Source organism: Oryzias latipes, chromosome 22 (genome assembly GCF_053564925.1).
Source record: "Oryzias latipes strain Hd-rR chromosome 22, Olatipes_Hd-rR_3.1".
NCBI lineage: Eukaryota > Metazoa > Chordata > Actinopteri > Beloniformes > Adrianichthyidae > Oryzias > Oryzias latipes.
Window position 1 is genome coordinate 971,008 of NC_136258.1, and position 15,117 is coordinate 986,124.

The window sequence follows — 15,117 nt, forward strand, 5'->3', positions numbered from 1 at the left end:
ATTACCGCCACCACCTGGTCTGGAGGCAAACTACTCCTATTTAACGCAGAGAATGACACCTATTTGTCAGAGTAAAAACACAATAAATATGGACATTTTACAAAGACTGCTGTGTTCTGATCATGGAAAACGTGGCTGATTTATAAATAATTAAATTACAACACTACAACACTTTGGTGTTGATTTAATGTATTTGTTCATAAATAAACCCCCAAGTTATTTGTTCATACCAATATTTATTTTTTGTTTTTGTGCCGCTGAACGATTAACGGGCTCTTGCGAAGAGGCATTTTTTTCTGTAGTTTTCTTACACCTTACCAAAAATGGCTTTGAATATGAATCTGTCCTTGTTCATGGCAATAATTCAACCGTTTTTCGTGAGATCATTTTGTATCGTCCCCCGCCCCGCAGGAAAAAAAACAGGTATTGGTATTGATATTATTAAAGATATTCATGTCCCTCCTCCAGCCTCATCTTTTCATGCATTCCTCCTTTGTGTAATGTGCAACTTAATTATTCAATATATTTTCACAAATCCTGTTCGGTTAAAAGTGTGCGTGTGTCCGCGCGCAGACAGACGGCCTGAAACGCGCTGAACCAGCTGGTAAAGATGCAGGTCAAAGTAAAAAAAAACATTGTAATGGTTCAACAGAGCTGAAAATCTATGAATTAATTTTTTCCTGACGCAAAAATAATTTTTTTTAGCTTCAGCCTTTTCCAGTTTTTGCTGTTTTGCGCCTCAGTTGGGCATCGGCACGCAGATCTGAACACCATGCGTGTCAAACGATGAAGCTCGTTTGTGGTTCTTCTCTGCTTCATCCATTGACATCATGTCCCTGCCAGGAAACCTCTGCTTTTTCCTTATCCAGCGCAGTGTTGCCAGATAGATTGACGCTCTTTCATCCTTCTGCTGCCCCAACTATCGTGCGTGCTCTCTGTAGAATACACGGGGAGCGCGGGGAAAAACAACTCTCAGCTGCAGAGGATGTGAACAGGTGAACAGGTAGAGAGGAGAAGCTGGTAGAGAGGCGGAGGAGGGGCTTTGGCTTCAAACTCTGTCAGAGAGATGAAAACACGGGCATCAGATTCAGACGCAGCTTTCACTGCAGGAGTTGAAGCAGAGACTTTCTCTGGGATGATTTTATGAACTCAAACATGGAAACATGATTACCAAGTAGAACTCTTCAAAATAATAAACCTGATCTCTCCACATTCTCAGTGTCTACCATGCAGTGGCGGTTCTACACTAACTTACTTACTCCCTGGGCGAGTAACCCCACCAGCGCCCCCCCCCCCCCCCCCCCCCCCCCGCGCACACATACAAAATTTTACAACATCCTGTTGTGTTCCCTATCTTCTATTTAGCCATTTTACTCAAAAAATTCATGAATTTTCTAGACTCGTATTACAGGGGGGTCAAACTCAGTCACACAGGGGCCTAAGTTAAAAACACGCTTAAGGTTTTGAGCCGAAGAAGATAAAGATTTACTGAACTGCACACTAAAGCTAAACTTTTAAACCTTTTACACTGAACTTTTTGAACATAAATATGAATTAAAAACAGGAACATTAATCCAGAATAACTCAAGTTAAACCTTAAATAACTTGTAATATTTTGTTCTCCATTTAAATATATTCTGTCAAAATTATACAAATATGAACATGCTGCAGGACAAAAAACAAAGAAAGCCTGGAAATATTAATAAGAAATTACATATCAAATAATTCCATTTTTTTGCTCTTTCATCATTTTTTAGAGCATTTTTTTTTTAGAGCTGGACTCCTGCTTCATTTTTAGCAATAATTTCTTAATGTGTGACGTCCTGTGTGTGTCTTTGTGAAACATATCAGAGGGGTTAGATCTAAAAACAAAACTTATTGTGATTAATATGTTTATGTCTTATAAAACATTAAAGACTAAATCTTAGAACTCATCAGTGGGATTACTCCAAAAATATTTGGCATTTCCCTAAATTTGTGCAACACCAACAGTAGAAATCCTCCAAAAAAACTCAATCCATAAAAAATGGTCTGCGCTCATCCCCCCTCCCCCTCCCCTTCCCTCTGACACACGCGGCTCCGTCTCTATGACGACAGCGCGCAGCTGCGGTCCAGAGTTGATTGTCAGATAGAAAAAGACTCCCAATCACCTGTTAGTGTGATTATGCCAGCCACCGGCGAGTTGCGCTCCCCTCTCGAGTTTTTTGACTTATGTTCCATTATGTTCCAAAGACTACCGCAAAGAGGTGTGGCAGCAAGCGTCTTGTAGCAGAGGGCGGTGGTCACGTGCGCATCGGGTCTGCTGTGTCGGAGCAAAGAATTGTGGGAAATAATCTCCATTGCCTGCTTTTTTCGAAATTGGGTTGAGCATGGATGTTTGTTCTGCCTAATTCCTTTTCATGTGCCTGTTTTACGTTGTTTCACTCTGAGGTATTCTTTTTTTTTTTTTGCACCATAAGTGTGAAGAGGAAATAGGAGGAAGACATTCTTAATAGTCTGATGTGTCACAGGAAAAGCAATAAGTGTCGGCTGCTGAAGCAATTTCAAATTAAAAGCTCCAAGCTTCCTCTTTGAATTCAGTATGTAGCACATTATGTGTAACGCATCAGGCACGGCAAATGCCGCCCCCTATGACGTGCCGCCCTGGGCGACCGCCCACATCGCCCATATCAAAAACCGCCACTGCTACCATGCATTGATGCACACATCGCTCCATACAGCGATCAGACCATAACCTCTAGCTGGTAGCTCCGCCCACACGCGGCAGCGGTGTCAGTCTTTAAAGAACACAATTTCTAAGAGGCGGAGCGGGGCGTTGCACACCCCCAACAACAGGTTAGATGACAGTGGCCATTAGGCGTCTCTAACTGGTGCTTTCACGGAGTTTCAGTACATAAGACTCCAACAGCCGCACAGCCTAACGTGGTCCGCTAATATACATTCATGATTAATGATGATTCCCGCAGGTTTTTTTTTCTGCCGCCCGCTCCCGCCCGCAGCACAATTCAAACCGCCCAATCACGCGAGATTTTGGTTGGGTCCCGCGGACCCGGCGGGACCCAATCCCAATGCAGCCCTCTACATCGATCCACACTGGTTTTTCGTAGAGACTTCTGGGAAATTTCTAGTGCAGGCTGCCGATACGCATCACCATAGCAACGCTTTTGACTGCCGTTAAATCTCGTGATAATCAGCCAACTTCCGTTTCTACTGAAATGCCTCCCATTTCTCTCGAAATTTTCAGTTGTGTTTGTGACAGCATTTTCAGTTGTGTGTGTGAGAGCATTTTCAGTTGTGTGTGTGAGAGCATTTTCAGTTGTGTGTGTGAGAGCATTTACAGTTGTGTGTGTGAGAGCATTTTCAGTTGTGTGTGTGAGAGCATTTTCAGTTGTGTGTGTGAGAGCATTTTCAGTTGTGTTTGTGAGAGCATTTTCAGTTGTGTGTGTGAGAGATTTCACACGTGTATGTGAATGAATATATTTTCAGTTGTATGTATACAAGCATTTCACTAGTGTGTGTGAGAGATTTCATACGTGTTTATGAATGCTAATTCTGAATAATGTCCTACACGGCACCTCATAGAACCCCACCTTTCCTCTGGTGGTAGGCAGGCGCCTGTGTTTGGCAGCGGAGCCGCCATCAGTGTCTGAATGTGTGAGTGAATGTGTGTGTGACTGGGTGAATGGGTCTGTGACTGTGAAGCGCTTTGTCCTTGTAGGAAGAAAGGCGCTATATAAGTATACGCCATTTACCATTTACCAAGTTGAGCATAATTATGCTAACTCATATCCGGTCTTTTGGAACCGACATACCCAGAGTAAGCAAGTTCAGGCGGATTTCAGCCAGAATTCAGGGATAAAGTCAGGCTAGTTTAAACATGCTTCCTGGAATACCCCCCAGGTCGCCAGTCTGACGCAGGGTAGAATATCCTCAATCACACATCCATACACTCTCACACTCACACCTATGGACAATTTAGAGTTACCAATTAACCTATGAAACATGTTTTTGGACGGTGGGAGGAAGCTGGAGATCCCGGAGAAAACCCACGCATGCACGGGGAGAACATGCAAACTCCACACAGAAAGGTCCCCCATTGATGTTGTGTTTTTCATGTCCCCTAGCCGGGACTTGAACCAGAGGTCTTCTTGCTGTGAGGCAAGAGCGCTAACCACTGCCCCACCGTGCAGCCTGGAAATTCCATCCAGTCCCTAAATTCACCACATGTAAGGGCGTATGTGACTATAAAATCTGCACAATAAAGTCAAAAATAAAAGTTCAAACCTACTCTGGGATGTTTGTGGTAGCTAGGTAGGAAGAGGCGGTCACCTAAAAATCATGGTTGTGAGTTTGAGCTCCTTGTCGGAGATAATAAACAATGCCTCACCTGACAAAGTGGCTACTGAAATGATCGGTTCGTTTTTTTCCTAAAGGGATCGCTCTCTGAAATGAATGCTGCTTCGTGACGCCTCTATCTGTTTTATTTTTTTAACACAACGCATACTGAGAGTAAATGTATCACATCTTGAAATAGTTCCATTTGCACCCAGACCCATTTTTCCTTAAAATTATCTCGGGTACCACAAAGAAGTGACCCATAATACACATTTCTGATGTTTTTTCTGTTACATTGATGCCAACATGGATTTCTGTGTGTTAATTTAAAAAAGAAATACTGATTTTTGCTTTTCCTATTGCAAATGTCACCTAATATACAGAGCTTTCACTATTTGATCTCAACAAAATCCTGCTGGATACTCCAGAGTAACTGCAAAAAAAGGAAAAAAGAAAGAAAAACTAAACACTTTGATGTTTTGGAAAATTTTATCTTTATCGATCAGAGAGACTGAGCCACTCACAGTAATGAAGACTGAATCAGGAAATAAAATCCTGTTTTAAACTTATGACCTCAATAACATATTTTTAAAACTTTTTTCTTGAGCTGGAAGATCCTCTCAGACTTACCTCTGTAGCCTCCGCCACCTCCGCCCGACAGACATCCACCCCCACCGCCTCCAAAGCCACCTCGGGTCTGCCAGAACTTTTGACAGGCCTGCCCTCCCTGGCCCCCCAGCACCAGTGGTCTGCCTCCTTGGCTGACAGGAGCACTGTCATTCCAGCCTCCGCCACCACCTGTCAACACATGCTGCACATTAAAAGTCATGCCAGGTAGTCCAAGAGAAAGTCCATCAGTGTCTACAGACAAATGAATATAGATGCTCACATCAGCTCCTCATTGAGTTCAATACAAGAAATGAGACCCTAAACAAGAGATCTGCTAACGTCAGATCAAACATTATAAATAATTAGGAGGACTCCACAATGACTCGCAAAGGCTTTTGTTTATTATAATAAACTTTCAATCTTTTAACCCTGTAAAGCCCACTACACCAATGAATTGACAAAAAATGTAAGTTCTTATTAGAATTATTTTTAGAAACCCTTTGATGAAATCCTATACTGTTAAGGTAGGAGTTCACTGAACACATATTCACCATCATCATACTTAATTAGCAGGCTCCTTCTCTCTGTTGTACGATGTGCTAGGGACACACACAGACTTTTAGCACACAATCCACTGCTGTTTTTTCTCAGACAGATTTCAGAGACACAAACACACTTCTTCAAAGCTGCTGTGCGGCGCACCTGCAGAGTGGGACTTCCCATTGCGCCCCAGTTGGTTGGGGTCATAATCCATCTGCTCCAGCTGGGTCTCTGACTGGCTGTTGTAGCCTCTGCCTCCTCCGCCAGCAGCGATAATGAGGGGGATGTACACTTCTCTGTCCACCTGTGGCAGCAGGGGTAACAGGTCAATTCTGAGCCTCTTCAGTTGATCATGTCCAACGAAGTCTGGACTCTGTTTATGGACTTGTGGCAGATTATATCTAACACTTCTTACATGGCATTTTCTATGGGTGACATCGCATGCGATCCACTCAATTACACAATCAATGGTTGACAAAGAACAACTCAGACCAATCACTGCTTACTGGTGTTGTCTGGTTCTATTATGGCACCGTTTGTATCACAAAAAACAGGCAACTGAATTGACTTCATTAGGTTGGAGCTGGCAGTAAACCAGTTTCTATGGATGATGTCACACTCACTCTGTCCACTTCTCATAGACAGTCAATGGTTACAACAGTTTATTTTTATTATGTTCATTGATAAACAGATATCAGTAAAGTTTAGGCCATTTAGTCTTACTAAGAAAAAAAGACAAGATATCAAGATGTGTGAGTCACATGTCAGTCAAAGATTCGCTGTGACCTGATAGCAAATTTCAAAAACAACAAAATATAAATGACAACAAATAGGGACAATTTTTATGTTAAATGTACTTTGGATCAAAGTTTGGAATACCGCTCACAGCATGAATAAACATAAAGAGAGGCGTCTTTTTCATTTACATCATTTCTTCGTTTTACCTTGAACACGTATGTAGCCCCACCACCTCCTCCTCCCCCTCCCTTCACTTGACTCTTGTCCACCATGGAGCTGCTCTGCTCCTGGCAGATCTTGTTTAGTATGGTGTTGGCCTGCAAAGGGGGAAAAATGTTGATTCACTGAAGAGTTTGTCGGCTGGATTCAAAAAGCGACTGTTGATCTCTAACTCTGAGGGGTTTAGCAGCATCCAGAGCAGATAGTAAATTCAAAGCATGTATTTACTTTCGTATAGGAGCTGAAATGAAAGGCAAAGTGTTACTGATGCACAACAACTCCGGAGAGATTTTAGATTTCGCCGAGCTCAGAGCTAATCCTCTCCATTGTGAATTAATCCCACAGCTGCTGGAAAAATCTTCATTTTCACAGACTTGTCTTTGTTGTTTTACACTCTTTTATGTTCTTAAACTCGCCAAAAGCAGAGGTTGTGTTTGTCAACTTTGCTGCAGGCTGGATGAGGCAAGAAACAGCGGGTTTCATCTTAAGTAGCACAAAGAAAACTTTTGGCAAAGACTTTCCTGCAGAATTCCATAAAGGCAGTCTGCAGGTCAGCCTTTCATTGTTTCCATCTGCTCCACAGAGGTTTGGCACCTTTATGTAGTGGCGCAGGACACTTTGTTGGCGATCGATGTCAGCTGCAGAGACATTACCCCAGTTTAGATGTCAGGAATTGATGTTTCCGTTTTGTATGAGCTACCATGCTGAACAGCCTGGAGCCAGTCTAACTCTGAGAGCAAAGAGGCAAAGTTTCCTGCATCTGAAACTCAGATTCACTTTCACAGCGGCTTATTGCCCGCTTCAACTACCTCAAGTTCACAGGTCTTGACACAAGGGGAGATGGGACTTTTACTAAGTGTGAATGACAGGTAGAACGGCTAAAAGGCAGTGTGCTCAACTTTTCTTTCTGGGTGAGACTTCCTCGCTATTTGTTCCCCCTTACCTGCTTTTTCTAACTATATTAGGTTTACTTTGTGTGTGAGAAAAAAAAGAGCAAGTTATCAGAGGCAGGAGCCTCTTATGTATTTGTAGGATATGGAGGTGTGATCATTCGTGTCCCCAAAGGGGAACCCAGACATGAGGTTTTGGCTCTTTGTCAGAGCTGTGGGGAAATAAGAAAGAAACAGAAATGGCTTCCGTTTCCCTTTTCCGCCGTCTGTTCAGAGGTTACCAGCACGTGCTGTGATGAAAAAGAATAACTAGATGACAGCAGTCAAGACCCCTGCTTGCTGAGCTACACATGGTGCATCCCTGGAAAACAACAGCACAAAGCAGCCAAGTGGGAATAAGACAGAGAGCAGCAACAGCTCAACAGCAAGAACTTGTGAAAGAGGCCACCCACAAATAAAGGCTGTGAAAAGGAGCCAAGTAGTCGCTGTTTGAGAACCAGAGAAGCTAAACAACTTTAATGGCTTTTTTGATGGAGCTCTGGCATAATATTAAAGTGAATCCAAGGAAAAACAGAGAAGCTTCAAGTTTCGGATGTTTTTTTTGTTTTTTCATCATCACTCTTTCTAACTCCATCAGCTGTGAGCAAAACCATAAAACATAAAAAATACTTTTGGCTCAATAATGTCTGCATTAAGATTTTAAGATTTACACTCTTAAACCTGACAATGAGATACCAACATAACGTAGAAGCATACAAAACAAAGAAAATTTACAGGAAAAAAAACAATAAGGATGAATATTTAAAAAAAGCTTTTTGAATTCAATTTTTACATTATAGTAATTAATAGAAAACAAAATCCTTTCAACCAAATAAACTTCAAGTTAAAAAAATAATTTGTCATCCTATAAAACAACTCTAATTAAAAGAATTGTACGTTTTTTATATTTAATTTTTAACACCAGTATGTAAGTCTAATGTTCAGAAACTTAGATAAAACAAAATGTCACTTTAAAAGTTATTTAACTTCTTTTACATGATTTTTTTCTTTACATTTCCTCATGGGACATGAAGAAAAAATTACTTGTCCTAAGTTGTTTGTACAGTTGGACCACCTTTGAAAAGGGAGATATGTACTGAAGCATGTGATGGACTACAGTACCCAGCTATTATGGCCCTCTGATGCTAAATGAATAGTGGTTCCATTGACAAACATTTGTTTTCAAGGTGATGCTAAAGATGATAAGCAGCATATTTTTGAATTAATTTTTCCTCACTGTGAAAACACGAGTCTCTAAGTGAGTTCACAGTAAACTGCAGGGTCAAACCATTTACCCATTTATAAAATGTTTGAACGGATATTGCTTTGAACAAACCTTTTTGGAGATGATCCAGGATCTGCCTTTTAAGTCATAGATCCAAGTTCCCATTTTACAGCAAAATCGTTCACTATGTGTGAATGTAAAATAATAAAATAATACTTTACTTTGAAAAGATGTTGAATAGATGAAAATGCCCATTACGCTTTTTGAACATATTAGGAAATTGCATCTATTTTGGAACTCTCCCCTTCAACTATTTTTTAACCTACTTCTGATAAAAGTGTTTCACTGAGGAGCAGTGAAGTACAGGGACTCACATTGGGGCAGGCATCTTCTCCTTTCTGTCCCACCAGGATGAGGAGCAGCTCGCCTTTCCTCAGCAGGAAGTCTCCTGTGATGTAGACACCATGTGACCTGCTCATGGCCACCACGCTCCGCCCGCCAGCTGCACCGTACGCGGTGATCCTGGAGATTTCCAAAGTGCAAACAAGTTCATAGATGTTATGAAAGAGCTCAGGCGTTTTTAATGATGTGGTCACGTCATTTAATTCTTAAGACATCTTTGAAGATGAAAAGTAAAACTGCTTTTACATTTGATGGAAAGAAGTATTCTGGGAGCAGAGGTGGCTCCCCCACCCCCCTTGCTCCAGGATTACAATAAACCAATTTCAGTTGGAAATGCAGAAACAGGTTCTCACCCCAGGTGTTTGCAATAAAAGTCTCTGACCTAACTTGGCCCTTTGTTTTGAGACAGAACTCAAACCTTTAGAGTGAAGACACTAATTTAAATATGCTCCACTTTTCTTGCCAAAAAAAAGAGAAGAACTTGACTGTTTTTTGGGTTATTCTGCTTCCAGGTTGAGGAGCTTGTCGGGGAGATGGAAGATGCTCAGTAGCAGCTACCTCAGCTTTTTGTTTAATGAGTTTTGGGAGCTCTAGAGCACGTATTTATCTCTGTATCTTTGTCGGCTTCATTTACAAACCATGCCAGCTGAACAGGCTCACACTAAGACCAATTGGGGAGTTTGTGCGCAGACAAAGTGTGTTTTCTAAAACTTAGGACACAGGGTGCCCACAGTTGTAGCTGAATAACGGCTCATGGCTGTTGGCTGAGCTTGGCACTGTGCAGCTGTTTGTGTCTGCGTTGACGTGGGAGGTTTGGAGCTTGGAATCCAGATTTTTAAATGTCTCATATTTTCACAAGTGCCCACAGGAGCAACTTTGATCTGAGTTAAAGGTTGCAGCTTTAAACGCAGAGTACTACCGTTTAAAGTCAACACACTGCAGCTGATTGTTTAGGTATTTCTAAACCTCACAGCATCATCACTGGGATGGCGGCGAGAGGGTTTAGATTCAGTGAAGTCTCTCCTCCGCCTTGTAGCAAAAATCTGATATTTCTGTTTCCTCTTGGAAAACTGCAGTCACAGAAGTGGGTGTTTAAAAGAAAAACATTCCTGGAAAAACTCAGTTGCACTGGAATGTGTGTGTCACAGTTTTTTGAGCATAAGTTGAAGTTTTTTTTATAGTTTGGCCAAGGATGAGAGTGTGAAGTACATGTGACTTTTCAATAAAAAATTGGCTCTTTTTAATTTTTTTTATTACCACTAACAATCACTAGAGGGCACTTTAGGAGTGTGTTTGTCAGTATTTGACAGCAGTGCAGAAGAAGAAGCACCACTCAGTCTGACCACCGGGTCAAGTATAAATCAAACATAGAGGAGAATCTGACCATTTTTCTCCTAACCTGTATTATATTTATCTTATTCACATTAAGAAATTACAATTCTTAATTTCACTTTTTGCCTTCTTGGTCTAAACTGGGACAGCAAGTCATCAAACTGTACAAGGTAAATATCACAGTACTGGGAGAATCTCTGAATGATCTCATAAATCCAGACATGGAGGCGTGTTTACCGATCCATTAGAGCTCTTCCAAATAAATAAACCTGATCTCTCAGCATAAACTGTGTCCTCTATCCATTGTAAATTAGATATTCAGTCAATGCTTCCATGTGGCAATGAGGCTGAAAACTTTTGACTGTAGCTCCTCCCACTCACATCTGGAGCATTTTGGGACAAGCGTCAAGCAGTGAATTTGAAAGAGAGGCGATGGACTTGAATTTGATGCGCAAATTGTGTTGGGTGTAAGCGCAGCATTATATTTGATTTTTTTTAAATAAATAGGTTCTTATGTTTATTATCTTATGAACACATCTTTCGACAAGCATCGAGCAGCAAATTTGATGCGCGTTGACAGAGCGGCGGTGGACTCGTGTTTGGTGTGAATACATTATGCCAAATTATGCCAGACTTGGGGGAGTTGTTCATACAGCACTTTTCTCCTAGTGTGACCTATAGAATTTTTCTTCTTTGTTATGAATTTTTTGGCAGTAGCGACTTATACTCTGGAGTGACTTCTAGTGTGGAAAATACAGTTGTTTAAAGTGTTGGTTTTAGTGCTTCTCTGTGGCATCAGTTTACCTGTAGGTGCCCGTTTCTGGGACCTCCCACATCTGAATGCCTTTGTAGGGCCCTCGGGTGCCGACTGTCACGTTTACATTGCTGCTCCTGTAGGAGTTAAGACACTGGGTGGGAGTCGGGCCCTCATGGCCCACGGCCCCACAGGTGTTGAAAATCCATTTTTTCGCTAAAAGAGAAAAGGAAAGATGAAAGGAGTCAGAGCTGTGGAGCAGTGAAGTGATGCATTCTGTATTCAGAGCAGACCTGAAGATGATTAGCTGGCTGGCACAGCACAAACTCACCACTCAACTGCTTGTCATTCTTTTCTCTTTAACTTTTTTACACTGCTCAACAGCATTACGGGAGGGCAAGCTTCAAAAGCCTTTCTAATGACACTGCTATTATCGGACTCCCAACTGCAGCCAGAGGAAGTGCAGACAGGACCACAGGTGACGAACTGTCCTAATTTTTCATGTAATCCCAAATGTCTTTGCTAATTGGAGTTCTTTTCACTGCAATTAGTAGATCAGTCTTGTCAGATGGGCATTGAGGGACTTGAGCTGCAGGACTAAATCCAGAAGTAAGGCTATTGGGAGCTGTGGTGAGGTCAACAGCAGGGAGAAAATGACCTGTTCTCCTCTCCTCCGTCCCCCTCCGTTGGGCTGTAGATGCTCCCAAACTGCATCTAATCCATTTCGGATGAGGTAGATTACTGAAAATGTGACACCTGCTAAAGTTGGTCATTACTGATCCGGAAAGTCCCCTATTGCAGTTCCTAGACTTTGTCTTAGAAACCAGAAAATACTTTTAATGGTGTAAGAGATAGGAAGTGTTATATAAGCAAGAGAGCAGAAGGTGGGACACAAGTCAGAGCAATAAAACACAAAGATATCACAACACTGTGATATCTTTGATATCTTTGATCAGGCATCATTAAGTCAAAGTGTTGGCGTCACTTTAAGGTGTCTTGCTTTTAAAGGATTGTCAGTGTAAATGAAGCTTATGTATTAACTAGGGATGTCAAGGATGCAGATACGTATTACAAAAAACAATCTAATACTGAGAGTCACAGGAGTATTGTTTAAAGACCACAGATATGCACAAGATTATGTTGGTAAAAAGGTATAAAATCAATAGGGAAGTAATCTGTTTCTGATTATGTTTTTCAAACTTTCACTTTCTCTTCCTGTTGTGCTCTCTACTGTCTCCCTTTCTAAGTACATGTACATGTGTTACAAACAACACGATGTCCAATCAAAAGCTATTTAGGTAAAAGAATTGGACTGTATTATTCATCCATCCATCCATTTTCAAACTTGTTAGGTCCCTTTTGGGGACACAGAACTGCCAGAACCTAAGCCAGCCACTCATGGGCAAAAGCAGGGTACACCCTGGACAGGTCGCCAGTCTGAGAAAGGGCCACCTGCCCCAATTTAGGTTATTGGCATGAGAGCTACTTTTGAGTCGACAATGTCCTAAAGATCTACTTACCTACCTATATATATATATATATATATATATATATATATATATATATATATATATATATATATATATATATATATATATATATATATATATATATATATATATATATATATATATATATATATATATATCACATCTAGTCCATTTGAGATATGCCACCACTTTGGCAGTGGTGAATGTGGCAGTGCCAAGCGATGGGAAGGAAAAAGGAACATGAGAAACTGGAGAAAGCCTGGAAAGTGAAGGTGACAGTGGTGCCTGTGGTAATTGGAGCACTCAGGGCAGTAACCCCCAAGCTGGAGGAGTGGCTACAACAGATACCTGGAAAGACCACAGACCTCTCAGTCCAGAAAAGTGCAGTGCTAGGAACAGCTAAGATACTGTGCAGGACCCTCAAGCTCCCAGGTCTCTGGTAGAGGACCCGAGCTTGGAGGAGAAACCACCCGCGGAGGGTGAGAGGGGCGTTATATATATATGGCCCTGTTTATATGATTTTATCCATACTTTCTCCAGTTCTTCTCTGAGTCCCTGGTATTTATATATATACATATATATATATACATATATATGTAAATACCGATATACTGTTTAATAAACATAGTATTATGAGCTATTTGTACACAACATTGTTTATGTAATGATAATTCAAAAACTACACAGTAAGGGTACACACATCTCTGTGAGGAGATCCTTAAGTATTGACAGATGAGGCGTTTTATTACAAAATCAGAAAGCAGCGACTATTGTATTTCATGCTCCTCTGTAAACTGCAATGGGGGGAGCATGGGGTTTTTAAAGAGCTGCTGGCTCTGTGGGCAGCACTCGAGAAGCGCGTGCAACAGGAAAACACTGCTGCCTTAGTGGGCTTAGATCCATCGGGCGAGAACTGCGGAGGCACACGTGGTCATCCGGGCCTCTATAAACACTCCAGTGGGCCAGAGTTGTCTTCTGGCAGGACTTGACGTGCCGTGGGGCAAGTAGCGACTTTCTGATGACAGACAGAATTTGCTCTCCGTGTATTTAAACATGCATGTGCAGTGCTGTATGAATCAGACGATGTTTGATTGGGCGTTCTGCATGTCAATCAAGTCCCGTACTTCTCTGTGAGGATTTTGATTTGCTGACAGATTTTTTAGAAATATTTAATTTTATCTTTTGTTTATTTATCTTTGCTGGCCTGCTTTCTATCCTCATGTCCTTGAAGATCGACCGGTCAATCGCGATCGATGCAAAGAGCATTCCTGATTTAGAGTAACCTAGGAAGACTGTTTTTGGACTGTGGGAGGAAGCCGAAGTCCCCAGAAAAAACCCATGTGTGCATGGTGAGAGCATGCAAACTCCACACAGAGAGGTCCCCTGTTGGTGTTTCTGTTTCGGGTCCCCCAGCCAGGACCTGGACCCGGGCCATCTTGCTGTATTCTATTGCCACAAAGTTGTCAGAGATGGTTCTCATTCCTCCAGGTGGTGTTGTCTTAAAATTGAGTCGTAGCAACTGGACTGAAAAAAATCCAGGTGCTATGACTTAACTTGAAAATACCAAAAAGTTTGATTTGAAAAGGGTTTGATTTGAAATGGTTTTGATTTGAAATGGTTTATTTCAAGCCATCAAGGAATAATGCATAAAACAATACAATACGCATTCATACATTCATTCAAAGACGCATCTTAGGATAATTAGAAATTAAATCAAAGATTAGTTGAAAGGGAGTGGAAGGAAGAAAAATTATATAATCCCTACCGTAACCATTTTTTATTACATGATTTATTATTATCCGGTATTTAACTTTTCATCTGATATCAATGCCTTACCAACACAGTTTTAGGTCATTATGTATGCTTAAGTTTCAATAAATCACATGATAATGATGAATTACTTGATAACTTTGTAAAGTAGAAATAAATATAATAAAATACCACATACAGATCAGTTATCTAAAACCTTTTCAAATTCTATTCATTAGTGTTATTTTTAATCATAAACATGATTTTTCTATCAGAAAATAAACAAAACAAATCATGACTTTTTGGAGCGAGTGAAGTGATATATTTAGAAATCAATCATTTTAACCATCTTCAATAATTAATAAAGCGTTTTTTTTTTTTTTTATATAATAATGCTGTAAAATAAAAAAGGGTCCATATTATGTCAATTGTCCAAGGTTGGTATTCCTTCTTCTGCTAATTAACAGCCGTCCTTCTGGTTTAACAGAGTTTTTAATTTCTATTCGCTGTGAGTCTGCAGACATTAGATTCAGGTCCATATCCTTCTTCAGCTGATATCAGCAGCGCTGAAAGTTGAGGTCAAGTTGTCTGCAGGTCAGAACTCAAAGACTTTTGGAGAAAGTGATGAATCCAGGTGCCTTTTTTCTTGAAATTATATTTGACTCTTAGATTTATTACTGCACTTGCTGCTTCAGACGTCCGTGATGAATCACTTTTCCAAGTCCTTCGTGTTGTTCACAACCAGAATCTTGGACCAGTCCGGTGGACCGAGTGGTTTGACATAAATCCTGCAGC

The 15,117-nt window shown here is 41.0% G+C and overlaps 1 protein-coding gene across 3 annotated transcripts in view; it reads right to left on the bottom strand.

The window, feature by feature from the left end:
• Window positions 1-15,117, bottom strand: part of alk (ALK receptor tyrosine kinase) — a 705,488-nt gene that overhangs the window by 74,028 nt on the left and 616,343 nt on the right. For all 3 annotated transcript variants that reach the window (XM_023951462.2, XM_023951461.2, XM_078940523.1), the window contains exons 12-16: window positions 11,134-11,299; window positions 8,970-9,117; window positions 6,429-6,539; window positions 5,647-5,788; window positions 4,966-5,133 (exon numbers count right to left, since the gene is read on the bottom strand). In XM_023951462.2, the coding sequence (XP_023807230.1) occupies window positions 4,966-5,133; window positions 5,647-5,788; window positions 6,429-6,539; window positions 8,970-9,117; window positions 11,134-11,299 (735 nt within the window). The remainder of the gene's footprint in view (window positions 1-4,965; window positions 5,134-5,646; window positions 5,789-6,428; window positions 6,540-8,969; window positions 9,118-11,133; window positions 11,300-15,117) is intronic.